At 37.4% G+C, this 18,020-nt stretch overlaps 1 protein-coding gene across 3 annotated transcripts in view; it reads right to left on the bottom strand.

Moving 5' to 3' along the window:
- Positions 1-406: 406 nt before the first annotated feature.
- Fndc3b (fibronectin type III domain containing 3B) overlaps positions 407-18,020 on the bottom strand; it is a 334,288-nt gene continuing 316,674 nt past the window's right edge. For 2 of the 3 annotated variants that reach the window (XM_046422919.2, XM_046422920.2), the window contains exons 25-26: positions 16,215-16,342; positions 407-3,972 (exon numbers count right to left, since the gene is read on the bottom strand). In XM_046422919.2, coding sequence (XP_046278875.1) covers positions 3,661-3,972; positions 16,215-16,342 — 440 coding nt within the window. In that variant the 3' untranslated portion in view covers positions 407-3,660. The remainder of the gene's footprint in view (positions 3,973-16,214; positions 16,343-18,020) is intronic. The other variant, XM_046422923.2, reaches the window with a different exon arrangement.

Below are 18,020 nucleotides of genomic sequence, written 5' to 3'. Positions count from 1 at the left end.
TGTCACAGGAGAGGAAGCACCCAGTGTGCCAGGTAAGCAGAGGGAGATAAGACCTCCTGAATTCAGGCATACAGATAAAATGTTTGGCAAACAGGTACACTGTCCACACACTCTGACAAAGAATTAAAGAGGCATTCATGGGCTTAGAGAGTCCACAATCATGTTTCAGCCCATACGGAGAAATCCAGATTTTTCTCTTCCTTTGAAGTGTATCTGTGGCCAGCAATCCTGCGAGACCTGAGCCAGGGGCAGCCAAGTTGCAGCGGCCCCTTTCCATGGCACTCTGCACCTGCCTGTCCTCTAACAGCATTTGAGTTGGCACCTTCTGGGGATGTGGTGTAAGCATTTAAAAAGTAGCAGCAACAATAGCAGCAATCCTACTCATGGTAGAAAAACCCTACTTAAGTCAGAAAGAATTAAAACATTTATTGGGCATAAATATATTACATATACACTACAGATACAGTTAGGTATTACATATAGCATAGTATTTGCAAAATCTATACATTAAAATTGATATGGCAGTTTTAATACAATGTATATGAAATAGTCTAAAATTTACAATACAGGAAAACATATGATTTTTTTTTTTTTCTCCTAAAGTTGAAAAGCTTGGAATGTATGTCCAACAGTGAGGTAAAACATTTTGTCTTTCAATTTAAAGAATTGTGCAAGGATAACATTCAAACACATTCAGTTAGGGCACTTTTCAATTTTGACATGAATACTGAATTATTGTAGCCAACAAAACAAGGTTAGAAAATGCCAACATTTCAAGTTGATAAAAAACAAGGCAGATAATATGAAAAAAATCTTTTTTAAAAAAGTTTCCTTTTTAAACAATTTCTTTGAGGACAAAGGGTAGTTTGCTTCACATGACTGGAATTTCTCGTGTCAGGCTTTCACATACAGAGAAGCGTCAGAGCATCAGAGAGTCCCTCACTCATTTCTACATACTGCAAAAGGGCAAAGAGATCAGGTTAACAGAACACTTTATTTTATTGTTCATGTGTAATGGCAATATATATATAGTTATATACCCATATCACATATACAGATTTGTGATACAAAACAGTGCTGCAGAGAGCAATAATTTTCTGACTGAAGGGATTATACTGAATACGACATAATGGAAAGCAATAAAATAAAGTGCTGTCAGCTTGTATTTCACACACTTCAGCTTCTGATGATTAGAGGAAGAGTATGGAAACCTCAAAAGGATCATCTCTGCATAACAATTTTGGCTTAAAGTATCATTTCCTTTAAAAAATACAACCAAATCAGAGAATTTCTTTGTAGCAGCAGTTCTGAAGTGTTTATAAAAGGACAAACATTTTTCCCCTGCAAAAAGGGTTTCTTACTCAGTTGAATTTTCATTGCTTAAAAAAAACGCCTTCTCCCCAAAACATCTGCCTGAAATTGTCTCAGAAAATGCAGATGTAATGTCATAGTGGGTCACATCACATTTAAATAGGGGATGAGTTTTTGGAAGGCCAGAACTTTGGCAAAAATACATCTACCTTGATATCATCAGTTTGCAAGAATTAAACTCATTATTGTAGTCAATATAACAAAATACAGAACTCTCTAGTACTTACTACATCAATATAGGCACACAGAATAATTCATTGATCTTAGCACTCTTTCAAGAGATGATTATGGTTTTTTGGGTACATGTAAACCTTTCAATCACTGATAATGGATTTTTTTTTTTTTTTGGCATTTAATGCACTAGATGCTCTTACCTTTAAAAACACAAGAAAATGTCAGAAGGTTAATAATACTACAGATGTTGCCAAGGAACAAGACTGACCTAAAATTACAAAAGTATAAAACACACACAAAAAATAACATGCTACAAGGGAAAATTAGTACATAAGTACATTTAAAATTTTTACAATAAATAAAGATTGCACTGTAATTGGCATTTAAAGTACTGTATGCAGAATATAGTATAAATAAACCAAAAACAAAATAATGTTGGTTTCCCCATGACTTTGGTATGGGAATATTATAAGCTAGTACAGGATACTTACTGCATCTTAGACAACATAGATCAAGCACAAAGTAGCTATGATCAAGAAAAACCAAATAGCAAAAATATACAAAAAACGGGAGCAGGGGGATATGCTGTGTCTGTTGCACCCTTTTGGAATATATTTGCACCTCCAACTCTTAAGTGTCCCTGAGGTACTCGAACATTATGGACTTCATATAAATAATCCAATGACTTTGGGTTAAAATTGATTATCTCATGACTCAAACATGTAAGAGTAACACTTTGCACTCCAATAGCACCTGTTGATCAAAGATCTCAAAGCACTTACAAACATTAGAATCCCCATTTTATTTTATTTTATTTTTCATGCATGGGAAAACTGAGGCACAGAGAGGTAAAGTGACGTGTTCAGGTCACGCAGCAAGTTAGTGACAGATCCAGGGAAAGAATCTAGGCTACTTGACCCCCAAACACCCTGTGCTTACCACCAAATACAATTCCCACTCCAAACATGGCCAGATCAACCCCACAGTAATAGGAACTACAAATTCAGATGACTCCCTTTTGGGTTGTATCAATTTTCATCTGCTGTTACATTAGTATTATGGGCACTGAATTAAGGTATTGAAATTCAATCACTTCATTGATACCTCAAAGAACAGCCTAAAGGCAAATCTTTCAAAAAATGATGAGCTGACACATAAGAAGACGGCTCACATTAGTGTAAGTCATGGACAATGGGCAGAGGCACTAAACTGTCACCAGTTCTTGTCAGATAATTCTGGTCAAACATAACAGAATATATAATAACTCTAGTGATTAGATTAGAAGTAGTTATATACAAAGACAGACAAACAAGGTAAAGCAGCTTTTAAAATAGCTGAACAAGGAAACAACTAACTATTGCACAATGCCCTCTTAAAGTTACTGCTATGAATCAACGTGGTAAAATCTACAATGCTCCATAATTTATAGGTGCATTTTGGTTACTTGATTTCTTATACAGGCAGCTCATAGTGTTAAAATCATAAGAAATACAGATTATTAAACATTTTAGATTAAAGTACACATTTTGATTTAAATGAGCTAAACACAATTAAATAACTGAGTGACACGATGGTTTAGGGCAGCCTTATCTGAGTGAACACATCTTCCGTACGTTGCTATGTGGTGATACCCTGACAACGCTTGCATGAAATCCTGGCCCTGTACCTACACACACTGTGATTCTGGTTACAAATACAGATGGATCAAGACAAAGAAGTGACTGGTGAATATAAATTACTAAACTAGAACATAAAAAAATATCAAAGGCTTGCAAAAGACATCAGTGAAAATAGAATAAAGGTAAATTTGAAAATTTTAAAGAAAATATAAGAAAGCTAGCTTTTGGTATCTGGTTTGCTTTTCTTCTTCTCTTCTTCTTTTGCTTCTTTTTCTTCTTCTTTTTTTTTTAATCCAGTTTAACCTCTTCCTAGTTTTGCATTTCAAAAAGGTGCACCAAAACACTGACATTTTTTTTCCTAGCTAAATCTGTAAAACAAGAGAAGTAAATAAATCAAAGAACAAAAGGGCTTAAAAAAGGGGAGTATCTGAATAAATGAGTGTATTAAAATGTGTAGCATTAATTCGATTCATACCTCTAGTTTCACTCGGTTTGTTTACTTCATTAAGAAGTACTGTAATATAAAGGCAAATAAAATGGACAAAGTTGCAAAGCCAAGCACAATGAGGGCTGCAAACTGTTCATCAGTAGGCATCATGCTCTTCATTTTGGGATCATCTAAGCTCCCCATGTCCCCTGTAAGCATGACCTCACTTCGTTGTAATACAAAAGCCACAGAGGGGCTGAAAGCTCCGCTTAGCTCCTGAGAGGTGTCTAAACAGCGACGACACGCACACACGCGGAACCTGTAGTCTGTGTTGCTCTGGAGGCCTGAGATTTGGAATGTGGCTTCTTCTCCCTTATACACCTGTGAGAAAAGGAAAAGTCCCAGTTAATTAATTTATAATACTGTACTCTTTATAGTGATCACCATGTAACATCAGGAGCCTTGTGGACGTTGGCTTGGTTTAAATTCACTCCCCATCAACAAGAGTGACAGAAAAAGGTATATCTCCCAATCTGTTTCATCCACAAGAAAAGGCATTCCAGCTCACTTTGGATAAAATAACAATATAAAATTCAGTAACTCCGATGGAAGGAAATAAGGCACTGAATAGAAATGCAACTGACATTTTAAGTAATAAAGATTTATCTAGTTGAATTTTAATAATTCAGGCTATAAATCAGAAGAGGCCTTAATAAAAGCAGCTCTACGTTTTCAGTTCCCGAAACAAAGTAATATTTTAAAGCTGAAACAATGAAAAAATCATATAAACAATAAAAAGCAAAGTTTTCAGTGGATGATTTTTTTTGACATGTAACACTGACTCAACAAGAAAATCCACTTCCTCCTCCCCAAGAGGTACACTCTGTTCTGTAACTTTTTCTGTCTATTCTGAGTTCATACAGATGGAAGCAAACGGATTCCCTGGCGCCTTAGAGATTCATCTTCATTATGAGTGACTCAGTAGTTACTCCTTTTGTTGCTGACTGTTGTTTCACCATAGAACATACCTCAGTTTATCCTTTTTCTTTTTGATTGACAATTGGGTTGTTCCCAGTTTGGGGGTTTTATACAATAAGAATGCTATGAACACATTGTACAAATCTTTGAGAATTTAAGTTTTCATTTTTCTTGGGCAATTGTCTAGGAGAAGAAATGCTAGGTCATAGGGTAGGGTAGGTGTATATTTATCTTGGTGAGATACAATCTTCCCAAAAGACAAAGACTCAACCACTTTGCACTCTTACCAGCAAAGTGTAAGAGTCTGTGTTATTTCCCATCTTTGACACGTTATCCACCGTCTTTCATATTTCAGTGGCACCTCATCCCATGATGTTCTGTTATTTTTTTCATGTGCTTATTGGTCATTCAGATAATCTCTTTTATATGGACATAGACAAGTCTTTTGTTCATTTTTAGTTTGAGTTTGTTAATTTGTACAAGCTCTTCATATAGATGTTCTTTGGCAGATATGTATTGTGAATATTTTCTCAGTTATGTGGCCTGCCTAATTGTTTTCTTGAGGAGTTTTTTTTAATGTAATCCAATTTATCACAAATTAACATTTAAAATAATTTGGTGGCCTCTCTCTCTTGAGTGTTATCTGTGCATATGACCAACCTGCTTTCTTTCATTTCAGAGCTGGGATGTTTTCTTCCCTTTAGTTAACCCTAACATAATCATCAGGAGGTTTACTATTAGGACTTGAGAACTACTTAAAAATTATCACCCTTTGAATTGAGTGAGAGAAGGGGAGGGAAGCAGGAGGCCTGGCAAAGTTCCCCCACCACAGTGTTACTGAGCTTCAGCTAGATGTCTTAGAAGAAATGCTATCACATTAAAAGTTTAAACAGTTTAAATTAGATGCAATGAATAGACACAGGAAAAAATAGCTGCAACTAAACCAAATTATTGAGATTGGACTGATGAGCAATTAAAAAAGGAAATACAATTAACTGAACCCTGTCTATCTGAGTAGCACTGAGCACCTATAAAGTGCTTAAACACGCCTGGTATGTAACACTGCATAGTAAAAGTTAGCCATTATAATCGTTCTCTTTAAAACCTAAAACCAATACCAAATGTACCCTTTAAAGTACAGCAATTAAAAGTAACAGAGATGGGTATTTTCAACTTAGTAACAGGCCACCTTAATAAAGCTGTCAGTTTTGCCCCTTAATAAAAATCCCCTAGAAATGAAAAAGTGTTTGTGACAAGCTCAATTTTATTTGAAATACTTGCCAGCTGTTCAGAGTTGTTGGAAATCTACGGATGTCTCTCCGTGTTTCTAAAGCCCGATGTGTATGTTTGCAAACTTCTAGGAGGAGGTAGAGCCCTCCTTAGTGAACACAAGCATACAGATCTTGTGCCCAGTGAAGCACAAAGGATCTTACACTTTAAAAAGGCAGCAGATAAAAGCATGCAATGGAGGGAGGATAGCATCTTCAACAAATGGTGCTGGGAAAACTGGAAATCCATATGCAACAAAATGAAACTGAATCCCCTCCTCTCGCCATGCACAAAAGTTAACTCAAAGTGGATCAAGGAGCTAGATATCAAATCAGAGACTCTGCGTCTGATAGAAGAAAAAGTTGGCTCCGATCTACATATTGTAGGGTTGGGCTCCAAATTCCTTAATAGGACACCCATAGCACAAAAGTTGATAACAAAAATCAACAAATGGGACTTACTTAAACTGAAAAGTTTTCTTTCAGAAAGAGAAACAATAAAAGAGGTAAATAGGGAGCCTACATCATGGGAACAAATTTTTACTCCTCACACTTCAGATAGAGCCCTAATATCCAGAGTATACAAAGAACTCAAAAAATTAAACAATAAGAAAACAAATAACCCAATCAACAAATGGGCCAAAGACCTGAACAGACACTTCTCAGAGGAGGACATACAATCAATCAACAAGTACATGAAAAAATGCTCACCATCTCTAGCAGTCAGAGAAATGCAAATCAAAACCACCCTAAGATACCATCTCACTCCAGTAAGATTGGCAGCCATTATGAAGTCAAACAACAAGTGCTGGAGAGGATGTGGGGAAAAGGGTACTCTTGTACATTGCTGGTGGGACTGCAAACTGGTGCGGCCAATCTGGAAAGCAGTATGGAGATTCCTGGGAAAGCTGGGAATGGAACCACCATTTGACCCAGCTATTGCCCTTCTTGGACTATTCCCTGAAGACCTTAAAAGAGCGTACTACAGGGATACTGCTACATCGATGTTCATAGCAGCACAATTCACAATTGCTAGACTGTGGAACCAACCCAGATGCCCTTCAATAGATGAATGGATAAAAAAAATGTGGCATTTATACACCATGGAGTATTACGCAGCACTAAAAAATGACAAAATCATAGAATTTGCAGGGAAATGGATGGCACTAGAGCAGATTATGCTTAGTGAAGCTAGCCAATCCCTAAAAAACAAATACCAAATGTCTTCTTTGATATAATGAGAGCAACTAAGAACAGAGCAGGGAGGAAGAGCAGGAAGAAAAGATTAACATTAAACAGATACATGAGGTGGGATGGAAAGGGAGAGAAAAGGGAAATTGCATGGTAATGGAGGGAGACCCTCATTGTTATACAAAATTACATATAAGAGGTTGTGAGGGGAATGGGAACATAAACAAGGAGAGAAATGAATTACAGTGGATGGGGTAGAGAGAGAAGATGGGAGGGGAGGGGAGGGGGGATAGTAGAGGATAGGAAAGGTAGCAGAATACAACAGTTACTAATAGGGCATTATGTAAAAATGTGGATGTGTAACCGATGTGATTCTGCAATCTGTATTTGGGGTAAAATTGGGAGTTCATAACCAACTTGAATCTGTTGTATGAAATATGATATGTCAAGAGCTTTGTAATGTTTTGAGCAACCAATAAAAAAAATAAAAAAAAAAATAAAAAGGCAGCAGACTTCCATTGCTCATTTGATATTTAGCCTTTCTCTGAAGATTTTCCTCCCTTATTTTCAAATCTTACAAGCAGACTTTAAATGTCTTAATTACTGTATTTCTGTTTGGTGACTGTGAGTCCCAGGAAATCAATTGTTTGCTTCTTAAATACTTTTTCAGAATTCTCACTGCTTTGCTATTCCCTTTGTGAGACTGTAAGCATGTTCCTCTTGGCAAGTTACCCCCGTTTCTTTACAAATTGTGGTATGTGCCTTAGCAACAGGAGTTACAGAGCCAGGCCAGAGCAACCAAGAAGGAAAGGGCTGTAAAGAAAACCCCTGTGGTACTGAGAGACCCTTTCTTGCCATTCACTGTTCCAGTGAGTTTAAATGAATATATTAAGATGAGTTCGTTGTCATGGTGATCACTCCAAAGCACACAGCCAGCTACTGAAGAGTTCAGACCATACCTCCATGGAACTGCCTATTTATAAGTTACCAACATGTGGGAGGTCTCAGGAAAACAATGTTGTTGTTTTTTTTTCCTTAAAGAGAATTCTCAGTTGTTAATGTTCTTTACTTACTTAATTTCTTAAATCGAAAATGTTCAAGTTGGAATTTTATGAGGGAAAAAATTTTTTTTTGAAATTGCTCATGAAGGGAATGATTTACAACTTCTGGGAGTGGTACACCAGTTTGACCAGGCAGGCCCCTTGACTGACTGCCATCTGGGCTTTGGTTTCCCTCTCTGCTATATCACAGATATACAATTCATTCTGACGCTCTATGGTGGTATAAGTTAATGTTGTGGTATTTATCAAGTTGGAAAAAGCTGCCATTGAAGCCTCTCTCAATTCTTTTAGAGGAAACACCTTTTGCAATACCTGTAATTAACAAAGGGTGGAATAACAAAGCAGTTAGTTCTTCCCTGTGAGAACTGGGTCTGGCCTGATGTGACCACTGGGAGGCACAAGGACAGCAACTAAAAATAGGATCCTGGCTACGTCCTTGCTCTGCCACTTACTAGTTAAGTAACAGCCTTAAGCCTTAGTATTCTCATTTTTACCATGGGGAGAGTAACAGTACACTACTTCTGAGAGGATTTGCAGATATCAAATGAGAAAACATGAGAAAATGTTTTGTAAACGGAACATGTTGAAGATAGGTCAATATCATTGAATTTAATGCTTCACATTACACTGTAGGTCAATATCATTACTTCCATTTTCGAGATGAATGAATAAAGCTCAGAGAGGCTGTTAATTTCTTAAAATCTCACTGCAAATAAGGGAAGTGGTGGATTCAAGGTGAGACCCCACCTAACTCAGAGATGCTCACCACTGGAAATGTTCCCATTGTTATCCAATCACATGGCATGACACTGTCACCCACTTAGTCCCCATCTGAGGATGAGTGTGACTGGGTGCAGTCTCTTGGCCTGTGTTTTCCCACGGGACTTTCACATAGTCCCACCATCTCCCTTGTGTATCCATTAACGACTTCCAGATCCCCTGGCCTGGGTCTTGATTTTCCCTATGAGAGAAAACACTGCCTTTTCTTTTTCGTGTTATTGAAAGTTGCTCCCGACTCAGTCTGTGCCAAAGACTTGGGCAGTGTTTTTCTGATTTCCTAATTTCTGCCATCAAAGGATGATGTTATTGCAGAAAACTACTTAAGAATCTATTCCCACAGATGTTTTAGAGACTTTTGGAAAGTGGATATAAATGTGCACTTACATCTATTTAAAAAATTTCTCTGGTTTTCAGAATTTGCATGGCTACATCCTTTTAAGAAAATCAGTCCAGAGTATATTTCATTTCCCAGAAACCCAATTCAGAGAATTTCAAAGAAACTTTCTATATTAATTTTGATGGAATTTCTCAACCCTACCTCCTCAGAGTGGTGATCTTTGAAAATGTACTTAACAGAACAAAGGAATACTACTATTCTTTTACCATTAGGAAAAAAGCTTAATGAAAGAAATAAAAATATCTAATAAGGGAACTTCATAATGACAAATCCAATAGAAATTTAGGCTTTAATTTTTCCATGTTTTTACTTTAGCCATTCTTGTTATTTTAATTGGACACCACCCATCTTTCACAAGCATTGCCAGTACAGTGTGGGACTGTGTTGTATTGCCTCCATAGCGATCTGCATAATGGCTTGTCAAAATAGATGCTCAGTGATGTTCTCCAATTAAAACTTCCAAATACTCTTAATAGACACTCTTACCCCATATTGTTTGAAAAGAGCAAATAACTGCCAGAAATAAGTTCTATGAACATTAAGCATCAGAAACACAGAAATCATAAGGCAACTGAGAGAATTTAGTATAGGCACAGCCATCACAACAAAAAGTGGATTGATAACCGCGATTAAGTTATTTTCAGTGTATTGATAAAAAATGTGGCATTTCTGATGTATTTTAGAAATATCCACTAATGCTTATTAAACTAAGCCTTTTGGATTAATTCTTAGCTGAACAAAAGCTTACCATTCCTAATGCCCCATTTCCCGAGGATTCTGATCTCATGAAGTTTGATGAAAATTATTGCTTTTGTGTAAACAATCATAGTCACGTGGGATCGACCACATTTGTTACTCTCTATTCCACATGATACTGATCCACGGCTTGAGAATATGTTTTACGTACTGTCATTAAAACAATATACATCTATATGTTTAAGAATAGCAAAGACCCTCTAAAGGAGAGAGACAAGGTGGGAGCAGGGAAGCCTGTGCCTTCCAGGTCTCAAGACACAGTGGAAAGCTACAGTAATGAGGACATGGGGACACTGGCACAGATGTGGACAGCTGTCCAATGGAGCAGAACGAGAGTCCAGTAATGGAGGGCAAAGGAGGCAGTCCCCGCAGCGACTATGATATAGGTCTGGAGGAGCTGAGTGCTCAGGCAGGCCCAAGGCAGAGGGACTGCAGACAGCAGTGGAGAGTGGATAGCACCCTGCACCTGGAGTTATCAGCGTCTTGGCTGAGACCCTGGGAGGCTCACATAACCTTTCTTCCTTAACAGCCTCACCTGTGAAAAGGGTCTAACAAATTTCAACTCTCAAAACTGCCAGAAGATGTAATGAGACCAAGTCTGGGGTGCAGCATGCAAGATTGGCCCACTGTAGACAGTCAGTGTTTCTCTGGTTTTATTTAATTAAGCTCTTTATAACCTGTATTTTAATAACTGCTCAAGACACTAAAATTTTATTATCTTTCCTAGTATTAAAAAAAACTCTGCATGAAATATCTTCATTTTAGCAGTTTAAAGTGTTTCAAAATAGGTCTCAAAAGGAAAAAAAATAGGTAAATAGTTTTTTAAAAAAATAACTATTTTTTTATGTGGTGCCAAGGATTGAACCCAGTGCCTCACATGTGACACACAAGCACTCTACCACTGAGCCACAATCCCAGTCTATGAATAGTTTTTGAGATGTTTTCAAATAGTAAAACTTACATCAAGTGTGTGAACATGTGTACTTTAGAACTTCTCCATCCATGGTCTGACTATAATGTCCTTACACCAGCAAATTCACATGAGCCAGTGTGGTGAAGCTAGTCAAATCTCATAGCAAAGAATTGGAGATTTTTCCAGAGAAACACATTAAGGATTTTCAAACAAAGTAAGGGTGGTAGGCTTTAAAATGAAATGTCTCTCTCAATTCATTTTAATTTTTCACTATTTATATTTTGACTGTTATTTTCAAATATGTGCTTTCTTGCTATAAGTAACAACAATTTCTCAAAATGTGCTTCTCCCTCAATTTTTAACAAACGAAATGAATGGATGTAGAATAAGTCAATCATATTTTGTACAACCAAATGAAAATAAATTATTTGTATCATTGTATTATTATACTTGTAAATCTACCTTAACTATAAACTGGTGGGTATTTAAAACAAAAATACAGATTCAAAAGCCTCTGGTACTATTAAGAAGCCCTCAATTCAACATTTTTGTAACATTTGTGCCTTAAAGGTGCTATGCTTCCATCCTCCAAATGAAGGAAATACCAAGTCTCATAGGATCACTGATAGGATTCAATGGGATAACACAGAGCCACCTTCTTGGACAGAGTCTAGTATACGGTAGGACTTTAAGAAATGCAGCATAAAATGGCACCTAGGGGATTGTACTTCCGGATTTCCTTGCAGGAAATGCCTAGGACTCCAGAGCAATTACTTGGTGTCAGGTGACCTTGGAGCCTACCGCACACAACACTTGTAGGAATCCACACGGGTCTGGAGTCCACAGCATGTCTATTGCCTAACAGGACTCAGGAGCTGATAGTGCCATAAAATCACCAGATCATCCAGCCTGCTGCACAGCTGTGCCTCCACTGGGTCACTTTCTGTGGGACTATGTAGCTCTACACACGGGAGCTGGCCATGCTTCGTAATCCTTTGTTTGAATTGACAGGAGCACTATTATGGGCTTTTTCTTTCGCCTCCACCCAATTTAAAAGGCAGAGCTCCACTTAAGATTTTCTTTATTGATGTCACCAATCATAATATTGTAAATAAGTATATATGTAGCATTGTTTTTACAAAGACTATTTCTGTTCTTGATTTGATGAATAATATGTTTTAAAGCAATTTTGGCATGTTTATTCCAAATGGGAGGGTATGAAGTAGTACTGACCCAGATAACTGAAATGAAAAATCTATAGGCCTTAATTCTGTATCACGTGCTGTATAGTTGGAATCCTGTAGCAGCTTTTTGGGGAGGATCTGAGAAGAGTACATGCCCGGCTGCAGGAGGCTTACCGGTACCTCTTTCCTGACACTGCCCTGTCTCTGAGAACAGAAAGGGAGATGCAACTGCACCATGTTATCATTTAAACAGTTCCTTCTCATGTCTGAATGGATGCAATGCTCATAATAACAATCTGAGTTGGAGGATTATTATTCTTGCTCTTTTAACAAGAGAGCTGAGGCTCAGCGAGGTGAATTAATTCCTCCAAAATCACAGAAATATGGGAGGGGCAACTTGTTCTCATGCCACCCTCTGGCTCAAGAGGGAATCTTGCCAACCTGCAGGACTTCTCTGAGGAGCAAATAATGCTGGGCAGGCAATCGTGTTCTTGAGCTGAAGAAGACAAGCCAAGATACTATTACTGACTACTGAACTGCTTCTTGTATATGTGCTTTTTTCAACTTAATTGGCCTAAAAACTCTGAAAAAGTACTGTTAGGTACCCTCACAATCCAAAGTACCTAATAGTTTCTCAAAAAAACAAAACAAAGCAAACAAAAAAACAGGGGTCCTATATCTGGATGCTATGAAACTCGATATAAATTCATTTTTACATGAAATTTTAAGTGAATGCACATATGAAAATTTTCCTGGTGTAAGGGCTCATGGACACTTAAAGAACCTATAAATCTAAAAAACAAAAACAAAACAAAACAAAAACAAACAATCCCTCCCCCAAAAAACCAAAACCAACCAAACAAAACACCAGTCAAATAAATTACTGCTTCTAAAAAATCTCCATTTTGATCTATTTTTATATTATTTTGAATTTGACCCTTTAAAAAATGCTATAAGACACTCATAGCCTCACTGTTTAATTTCTGTGTTGAAAGTCACTGAAATATATTGTGACTCTAGGATGTGCTATAGACTTCCAAGACAGTTTGATGAAAAGAAGATTTTCCTTATAGAACCTTTTATGATACCATGAAGAATTAATACATGTCTCAATATTAAATTCCAAAGATGATATAAGATATATTTACACAGAGATGCCATCCAACTAAAGGTGGAGCTCCTATGACTTCCAGATGCCCCAAAGGTTCTCTTTTTAATACAATGAACCTGAGTACTGATTGCCACTAGAAATGACTTTTTCTAGTTTGTTAGACAAGTTATCATCTTCAATGCTTATATTCATTTTTTTTTTCTGTAAAAATGATTACTGTCTGAAGAGGGATATGAACAAGAATAATTTTGCTTTATTTCTTATGCATATATCAAAGTGCCTATGCAAAAAAAAAAAAAATCAGTTACATGCACAGACACAATTTTCATCCTTCTCAAGAATGCTTTGCAACTAACTACCAGTGTTTGAAAAGAAGTTAAAGCTTCCTGGGGTGGTGGGGTGAGAGTGGGGACCTCTGTGCTCAGAATGTGTATGAAATGGTGGAAAGGCCAAATAGATGTATTTGTGCATTATAATGCAGAATGAAATTTTAGATAAGGATTTAATGCTTATTTATTAAACCTGTTGCTTGTCCCACCATCATGATACATGAGCACTAATCAGCTAGAACCAAGGCCAACTTAAGTCAATGTTTCCAGCAAAAACATCACAGAAGGCCATGAATACTTGGGAAGAACACTCTTCCTTTTATGAGTGTGTTTTTTCACTACATGATAAATGTCAATCTGTATCTTGCCCATGTTGAATTTACTCTCACCACCACTACAGGTACAAATAGCCCTATTTCTTGGAACCTGCCTTTTCCATGAATGCAGGAAACATTCACCGAGAGCCTATGTACCAATCTTAGGGAAATGAAAAGCAAACACAAGCTTATTAGCAGGCCCCGTCTGATTAGTGCTGTAACTGACGGTGCAAGGTGCACCACAGGTCCTGGGCTCTGCACTGATTGGTATTACCTCTCCTTTTTCTTTTGCTTTGCTTCTATGAATTCAAAGCCCATTGCCTATTATCCCTGAACTACAGTCATTTTAACCACTGCTCTGCACACATAATAAAAATAGCCTTCATGTTCAGAACAAGTCAAGGGAGTACTCAAAACATCATGTTTAAGTTAACATTTACTAAATAGGGAGAAGTGATGACAACAAAACCCACAAAAACAAAGCAAAACAAAAAATACTAGTACAAACTGTCCCTGACTCAATCATGGCTTCTCACGTACTATTGCTCCCCTTACTTTTTTCTTGGAAAATGTCGGAAATGCATGGACATGTGTTTATAGCTGTTTAGAATGAGAAAAATATTCTGTGGCAGATATAAGATTGTGCATTATTCTACTGATGTTTAAATATCCACCGGTCTAAATATACAGCATTAAACAGTGGATTGAAGGTAGCAATCTACTAATAAAAATCTAAAATCACTGAATCCTGGGCATTTTCACTGTGAAACAGTAGTCACTGTGCTTCCAGAAGCAGAACATGTTTACAAGAACAAATAGAAAAGCATGGTACATGGAATAAAAGTTTTTTAAAATATAACAATGAACACGGAATGAACATACTGTTGGGAAATGAATCATCGTTGAGTGTCAAATGATAAGCTGTGGAAATTCCTAACAGCTCTCATTTTAACCGTTCAACACTGCTATGGAATGCGACGATGCTACTGGTGTTAAAGATAACCAAATCTAATGGGGAAAATTCTCTTTTATTTGAGCCGAGACCCTGAGAACAATTATATCTTTCTGATAAGATGAAACACATTGTGAAATTACTCATGCTGAAATGGGATGTTCATATACAATGAGATAGGAAAGGGAAAGAAAAGTATACTGCCTTTGTATTTAAGAGGAATGATGGAAACTTTGGGGACATCATCACTGACATCAACCAATACTGGTAGACAACAGATTTAGGATACAGTTTTTGGAAAATACATTTAAAACAATTTAGTCTTTTATCTGACACAAAGTGTCCAGAATTTATTTTGATTTTTAAAACATACTTTATTTGCAAGTATTCTTTATTATTACCTAAGAAACACCAACAAGCAATGTTACACAAACTCTGTATTGAATTGTTTTCACTTATGTATTTGGAGCCTTACTAGCTGAAAAAAAAAAAAAAAAGGTCTTCACAAATTATGCTAATGTTTCAGAGGACAGGTGACATTTATTTTCATTTATAAGTTCAACATAAATGATGAATTGCTATAAGTGCCACTGAAGAATAAGCCTTGGTTTTCTTAATGGAAGAAATAGTATTACATTGCTACTTCATTAAGTTCCAGAGGATGTGATGGAAACCCCAGAGTATCTGAATCCATCATGGTTAGGGGCCTGATAATGGGTGACTTAGGAAGAATTAAGGACCACAAAGGTGTCTGACTATATGCCAAACCTGTTCTCTTAAACAGGTTTATCATGTGATTGACTTAACCTCACTACTCAAATTACTGGCCATGGACCAGCAACATCAGTGTCCACACTCCAACAGCCAAATAAGAATCTGCATTTTAATAGATTACCAGGTGATTCCTATGCACAATAAAGGATGACCAGCAGGGATATAGAACTTCTGAGTCACAGGCCTCAGGGCCAAATTATCATCTCCCTATCATTCCATTGTAACTTCCATATAACAAGCAGAAAGGACAGTAGTTAGGTTGGGACTACTTTTCCTCTATAGTAAAATCACTGGCACTTTAGTTTTCAATTATATGCAGATGTTGATACTTGCAAATATCATGGTCAATATCAAATGCAAACATACAACTTAAAACTGTTTGCAAGACAAGCTTATGGTTGAGAACTGAAAATTTAACATGAATACCAACAAATGAAATGTGTATTAGAATTTATATACCCAGAAGAACTGGGTAACAGGTACATGTTAGACAGTTTCAACCACTGATATTTAAGAAAGATGTAGTTCTCTGAATCATTTATGGCCTTGCACAGAGGCAAGGAGCCACACTGAATCCAAAGCTTTCTATATGACATACATACTGAGCCTTACCTGTTTATACTCGGATTCTCTTCCAACCAATACTTGCAGTATGTAGTTAACAGGGTCACCTTTCATTGGTGGTACCGTCTCCCATAAAATTTCACATGAATTTCCTTCTAACTGTGTTACCCGAGGTGCTGAAATACAAATCCACATATCCAAGCTTAAAATTCGAAGTACCACATTAATTGTCGATATTCTAGTACTAATAATGAGAACTCTAGAAAGAGAGAGAGACTAGCCCTGTGACTGCTCTGAGAGGGGGTTTATTTGCCCATCCTCCTGGGAACGCAGCAGGGTGCCCTTTAGGTACAGAGCAGTTACTCCTCGACTAGGAAGCCACTCATGACAAGTCCTCTCTCATCCCATTAGTACTTTCTTGCCACAGGATTCTGTTTTTGTTATTTTTTCCTGTGGTTACTGGCACCTTCTGTGATATAGGTTCTTAGGCCAGGTCCTCAAGGGCATGCAGGAATAAAGATAAAGTCTGTTTTCAAGGAAATTAAGATCTAGATGAGGGAAGGGGCAGAGCAGGAATGGAACAGGTACAAAAAGAAATAAAACAAAAGGCAGATCAGCACCAAAGGGACAATGTACCTCTGGGTAAGAGTCTAAGAAAGTTTTGAGGAACAGGTGACATTTGAGAAAAGTCCCAGAGAATAGGCAGCATTGAAAGGCTTTGCAAATTAAGCTGTAGTTACAGTTTTAGTTTATTTTTAGTCCACTGAATTCATCATTCTTGTTTAAAGCTAAATTATATTACTCTTTAGTAAAGCACTTAAACTGTTACAGATTTTTTTCCTTTGGTGGTACTGGGGATTGAACCCAGGCCTCATGCACACTAGGCAACTACTCCAGCACTAAGCTATACCCTCAGCCTTAAAATGTTAAAGATTTTGTAAGAGTTCTCATAGCTTATGCTATCTCTACAACATACTTCAATATCTGCTGTGTTTCAGAATGTGCGACTCATCTCTCTGAACCCAATGACACTTCAATTTCTAATTACATGCAATTAATTCTTTACAGGAGTTATTTCTACTTGCCATTCTGTAATGATATGATACCGTTTAAGAAAATAAAGGTTTTAAGAAAACAAACAAAGAAAGGAGTTGGAATTACTTGGCTAAAACTCCCAAGCAATTTGTGGGAAATTAAATAAGGAATCTTAACAGACTAAACAGTCCTTGAGCCAAGACAACAATTTCCTGAATCTAAGAGTGGGAGGAAGACAGCCCGACTTTGTGGCAGTGTGGGGAAACTGCCCTTCTGAAATAAAATCACCATGAAGTGCAACTGCTCTTCTAGGTTTCCATAAAATAAATCCCCACCAGGCATTTCAAGACACAAAGACACAAAGTTAGTGCCCCTCAATATGGAGAGGACCCTTGAAGTTGGTAATTGGTAAATGTGGCAACCCGTTATTGGTACCCACAAATCAACTAGCCACAACATGCTCAGGAATCATCTTTGTTAGAGCTGAGAGATGAAGCTGCATCAAAGGGTCAAGGTGTCTCCCCTAAGTGACCAGGCGAGGCTGGACATGTTATGCAAATTTATACTAATTATTTAGTCACAGAAAAGGAGCTGTTGCAGAGCCTGTGGGGCAGGGAAGAGGACAAGGCATTTACCATAAACTAGCCCTCAAAGGAACTATGAGGAATCTTTGCAGAGTCCAAGCCAGACCCCTCAATTTCCTGTAACTGACTCAGTGCCCTGGTGGGAGGAGACTTGGTTCCCCATGTGGAACGAGTCCTAGGGCCAAACATATAGAAACTTTTCCACAGACTGTACTTATCATCCTGCCATCAGCCT

The sequence above is a fragment of the Marmota monax genome, unplaced genomic scaffold, assembly GCF_021218885.2.
Source record: "Marmota monax isolate L192 unplaced genomic scaffold, Marmota_monax_Labrador192_F-V1.1 WCK01_AAM20220418_F8-fsc00110, whole genome shotgun sequence".
Classification (NCBI taxonomy): Eukaryota; Metazoa; Chordata; class Mammalia; order Rodentia; family Sciuridae; genus Marmota; species Marmota monax.
This window is presented reverse-complemented; position numbering and strand designations above follow the sequence as displayed.